The sequence below is a fragment of the Octopus bimaculoides genome, chromosome 25 (assembly GCF_001194135.2).
Source record: "Octopus bimaculoides isolate UCB-OBI-ISO-001 chromosome 25, ASM119413v2, whole genome shotgun sequence".
Classification (NCBI taxonomy): Eukaryota; Metazoa; Mollusca; class Cephalopoda; order Octopoda; family Octopodidae; genus Octopus; species Octopus bimaculoides.
The window spans coordinates 34,351,948-34,357,277 of NC_069005.1; the positions used below are offsets into that span (position 1 = coordinate 34,351,948).

The 5,330-nt window shown below is 40.6% G+C and overlaps 1 protein-coding gene across 1 annotated transcript in view; it reads right to left on the bottom strand.

Moving 5' to 3' along the window:
* LOC106869076 (serine-rich adhesin for platelets) overlaps positions 1–5,330 on the bottom strand; it is a 223,287-nt gene that overhangs the window by 19,702 nt on the left and 198,255 nt on the right. The window contains exon 10 of the mRNA XM_052976666.1: positions 2,420–4,839. Coding sequence (XP_052832626.1) covers positions 2,420–4,839 — 2,420 coding nt within the window. The remainder of the gene's footprint in view (positions 1–2,419; positions 4,840–5,330) is intronic.

The window sequence follows — 5,330 nt, forward strand, 5'->3', positions numbered from 1 at the left end:
ATATATATATATATATATATATATATATATATATATATATATATACGCAGACATCCATACTTTTCGGTACACTGTAATCCGGCATCTACAATAAACTGCAACCTCTTAATCAATAAACTCGACTCTATTACATTAAATACCCTGGGAACATAAGTTGACGAGGATGAGATTTTAACCCCGACCATCAAATGCCGTAATTAAGTATTATAAGGTTTAATTGTTCGTCAGTTTACCGATTCGATGTTCTACTGTCTATAGTACATAGTTTCATATTAACCTATTTAATGTTAAAGCATAGTACACAAGTTAACCGCAGATGGCCGTTATCCGTTCTGCTTACATGCTGTTGTGATGATATATCGATAATTTTATAACATTATATCGATAATTCTACAACACTGGTCTCAAAACCTTGTTACAGTGTCACACAAACAATTAATGTGCAAATCCAATAAGACAGGAAATTATGTGAAACCTTGTCGACATTTACAATACAGGAACATGGAACCATAGCATTGTATAAAACCAAATCTACGAAATAGTTTTAAAGAAAACATCCTAAAAATAATTCTATTACCGTTATTTGACATTTTTATAGTATCATGTTTTTGCCATCCAACACCACATGCAACATCAAACAGCCATAAAATAACGTGAAACTTGCTGCAAAATAAAGATAAATATGCCACAGCAGGGTCAAACACTGCACGCGTCAGAGTCAAATGTCCTCAGGATCACATGAAACACCGTACAAACAGATTTCCAACGCCCTCCTACGAAACAACTGACGCCATGTCCAACACAATCACTTCAAAGACCTCACACATAACATCAAACAACGGAACACCATTAAAAAGCCATCAAAATATCATCAAACATGAACGTCGGAAATCCAGACAATCTAAACAATCAAACATTAAACTGAAACAGCAAAGGATGAGTGTGAATAGGTGGCGTTGCAATCTCTAGCTCTGCTATATTAACACTCTATTCACTACAATTTAATTCGCTACAATTTCTAAACTTGGAGTATTTTTCGAATTTCTTGGACTTCTGTCTCTAAAACTATTTTTGTTTGTTTTTTGTTGTGTTTGGTGGGGTGGTGTTCTCTTTTAGGTGGATTCTACCCAGAAATGGACGCCGTTATTATGTCAAGAGGCACTCGTGCGTAGTTAACCATGAAACCTTTATTTCATTCAGTATTTTCAACATTCCCATACGCCTGGTATTAGTCATGTAAGAAATCTTTGCGAATTCAGTTCTAGTTTAACCACATCTTTACATCCTTCGGGCCTCACCTGTTTACGAATATTTATTAAATCGTTCGAGATGTAACATTCTGCTTTTACACGTAACAATAAAAAAACGGGAAAAAATAAGAACAAATGTGGAGAAATAACAACTTTCTAACTCAGTTCACCAGAAAGAAATTTCAAATTCACTGTCAGCGGATAACGTCATTGAATTAAATATTCAATATCGCAGAATTACATTTAATGTTGTAAGTTAGCAGATGTTTGAAACTTCGTTAAACTGATGTGTATTGCGGGCGAAGAATGACTGGCAAATGTAAAAACGGTACAAGTGCGACGTAGAAAATGTTACGCCTTAAACTGAGCCAACGAGGAAATCTCCAGCATGATAGAAATAGCAACCAAATCTGTCTCAAAATGGACCTTCCTGTCTTAGGAGCATAACAAACGTCCAAGAAGGTAATGTAAAAAGTATTACACAATTCTTGAATAAAAGATGAGATGGTCATCAGTGGAATGGCTTTGATTTATAGGTCTGTAGAATCAAAGATTGACCTGGGTTTAAAGAACATCAGAAATGACAATGAAGGTTACATCATTTAATGTAGCCCTGGATACACTATGCCTTGAATACAGACAGGATGGTCGCATCTGGAATGTCTTTTGATCATATGCCAACTGAACTGTAGCCAACAAAAACAGCAAAGGCAGGTGGATGGACACATTAGCTGATGTATTCCTAGATACACTATGTCTGAAAAAAGGAGTATGGCTACATTTGGAATTTTACCATATACAATGGAGTTTAATACTAACAGCAACAACAACAACAACAACAACGACAAAGACAACAACTGCACTGAAATGAAAATCGTTTTCCAGTTTAGTGGCAACAAGATGGAGGCATGCTAAGAGAGTGTAAAACATGCTACATGCAGAGATCACGAGATTTGCTGTTGTAAAACGAAACAACCAGAGACCAGCAGCAGCAGCAGCAGCAGCAGCAGCAACAGCAACATGAGCAGTGTCACTAATAGAACAACAACAACAGCAACAACAATAACAACAACAGAGTGCAATGACTGAAGTTGAAATGTGCAAAACGAGACAAGAGAGAGAGAGAGAGAGAGAGAGAGAGAGAGAGAGAGAGATGATAAAATGTCTACCTCATACGAGATCCGAACGACATACTAGCACTGAGTGGCGGCAAGGCAAGGGGTGAGGTGGTCGGTGCCGAGGTACAGGAAAGCCACTTCTTTAAAGAAGGTCTGTCGCTGGAGTTGAGATAGGCGGCGCCAGCGGTTGTATAGTATCGGTTGGAGCCTGTCGGTGTGAACGGAACATTTCTATTGGCTGGGTTGGCTCTTGAAGGAGATGGAAAGGGTGAGTCTGGACTGGAGGTGGCAGAGACGGCGTTCAATGGAGGTGTGATTGCTGAATAGTAAGATGGCGGTTTCGGAAGGGATGTCGTTGATAATGGCGGCGATGATAATATCGGTGTCGATGTCGATGAAAATGTCAACGGGCTTAGAATGGTTTTTGTTGTTGTGGTTGTTGTTGCTGTTTGTGTTGGTTGTGATTGAGGTTGTGGTGATTTTGCACTTGTGGTAGCTGAAATGACGGCAGTCGGTGTTGTTATGGCTGTTGTGGTTGCTGCTGATGATGATAATGTTGCCGTTCCTGTTATTGTTGCAGACGATGGTGATGATGATAATGATGATGACGACGTTAACGACATTCCCAGGCCACCCCGCCCTGTCCCACCTCCGCCAACTCCGAATCCTACTCTGTTGCCAGTGGTTATCGTCGGAGTTATAAAGTCATCGTAAGAGGAGGTCCGATACTCTTCTAAGGAACTCGATCGGAGGGTCTCCGGTGCTGCCCTGTTGCGGCCGATTAGCGAACTAAATTTCTTTCCAGAGAACGACGAAGACGTTGAGATCGGAGAGAAGGCAGAAGAGGCATTGTTGGATGATAGGAAAGACCCAGTGTAGGGAGACGATCTCATCACCAGGGTCGAGGGATCATTTAATTCTGTGTAGGGTTGCAATATTCCAGAATGTTCACTTTCAGAAAAGGACGTCCCGGAAACAAAACAAGGCGAAGACGGTTCAAACCCAGCACTCGGATTTTGTACATAATCAGAAATGTTTGTCGGGGTATTGTATAAACTTCTGTGAGATTGGTAATGATGTTGCTGTTGCTGTTGTTGAGCCAATTCAAGGGGAAGGTTTCGAGATTCATCGATATCGATCAGATGGTCGGATTCTTCAATAAGAATTGCTGTACTTGATTGGTGTTGTTGTTGCTGTTGCTGTTGCTGCTGTTGTTGTTGTTGAAATAATTCAGCGGAGGGCGACGGTGGAGTTGTCGGCGGTGAGGTTAAAGATATCTGGGGCAATGTTTTCGAAGACAACTTCGGTGTCGTGGCTGATCTGCCAAAGCCAGCCACGCTGAGAAGGCGACTAAACCCACCGCCACCACCGCCACCCCCAGTCGACCGTCCACTGCAGTGATCGGCAATACCACTATCACTGCTACTACTACTACTTCTACTACTAATCTTTTGAACAGTAGTAGTAGCAGTAGTAGTTGTTGTTGTACTAGTAGCAGTTTTAGCAGTAGATGGAGTTGAACTGGTGCTGGAACTCGAGACCAGACGGTTGCGTTCCATTGTGGTGCTGTGACTCTGTTGGCCGTCGTTTCGTTCACCCTGTGACGGTTGCCTCGTCGTTTCTAAAAACGGTGAATCCGAATCACTTGTGTCCGGTTTCACTGCGGAATATTTAGTGGCCTGCGAAAATTTCCGTGGATGTATAATGCTGGATAAACGCGTGCTCAGCGAAATCTTGCGGTTGTCTCCCTCCGACGCCACACTACAGGGACCAGTTTTAAAACCTGAACCGCTCGGTTGTTTTTTGTTAAGGGAGGGGCCACTATTGTATTTCTCTCCGCTTCGGCCTTCATCTTTGGCCGACTGTAAATGCCTCACAGCTTGTTTTCTTTTGCTCGTTTCCGGAGACGATGAACAACTTGACGACAAATCAGACGTTTTCGTCCTTTCCACTGGCCTCAGTGTAACATTACAAGATCCGCTGCGGCTCACCTTATGCGAGAAAATTTTCGACCATGTTCCGTGAAGCATTTTCTGCAACCGAGCATCTACAGAGGGCGCTCCTGTTGCAGATGAATGTCCTCTGATTTCTCCGCCTCCACCGCTCCTCTTATTTCTATCTACCCCACTGCCACCCACATCATCATCATCATCACCATTTCCACTATTTTCAGCAGCGGAAGTGGCAGTTTCCGGTGAAGAACATGTCGCTTTTCTTCTTCCGAACTGGAAGTTTCTCATCTTTCTCGATAAAGATCCCCTTTTAGACTTTGAATTGGTACGGTTTTTCAAAATGCTACGTTCCGAATTCGACATTTTAAAACTCCGACCTGTTTTAGCCGGTTCCACCTGCAGATTATTTGGTGAAGGGCTTTTAGCTTTTGTTCCGGGCATCGATTCCGGATCAGACATTTTTTTGTTATGAGCTTCGATCTCTTTCAGTCTTTTTTCTCCATATTCCCTGATAATCAACTAAAAGTTGGTTTGAATTTGTTGTTTTGGTTATAGATTATTATTGTTGTTGGTGTTGTTGTTAACGAGATAAGTATTTTGGTGTATTTATAAGGATGGAGTATTTTAAATGATATTGGTATGTGTGTGTGTGTGTGTGTGTGTGTGTGTGTGTTTTCAAAAGTAAATATATTTTATTCAAAATTAGGAAATAGAATATCGATTGTTTATTTGTATGATTATTATTATCAGTAGTAGTAGTAGGAGTAGAGAATGAGAATACAGCAGCCACCAGTGGAAAGTATGAAAATAAAAGAGAAGGAAAAAAGAGAATAAGAAAAGACATAAAGAAAGGAAAAAAAAACAGACAAAAATAACAACAAAAAAACTTCCGTTGGTAAATTTTCTATTTTTTTCTTTTCTTTTTCATGAAATTAATATTTCATATCGAACTGACTATTTTCATGTGAATTTCTCTTTACTTCACTCACCGTTGATGTATTTATATATAT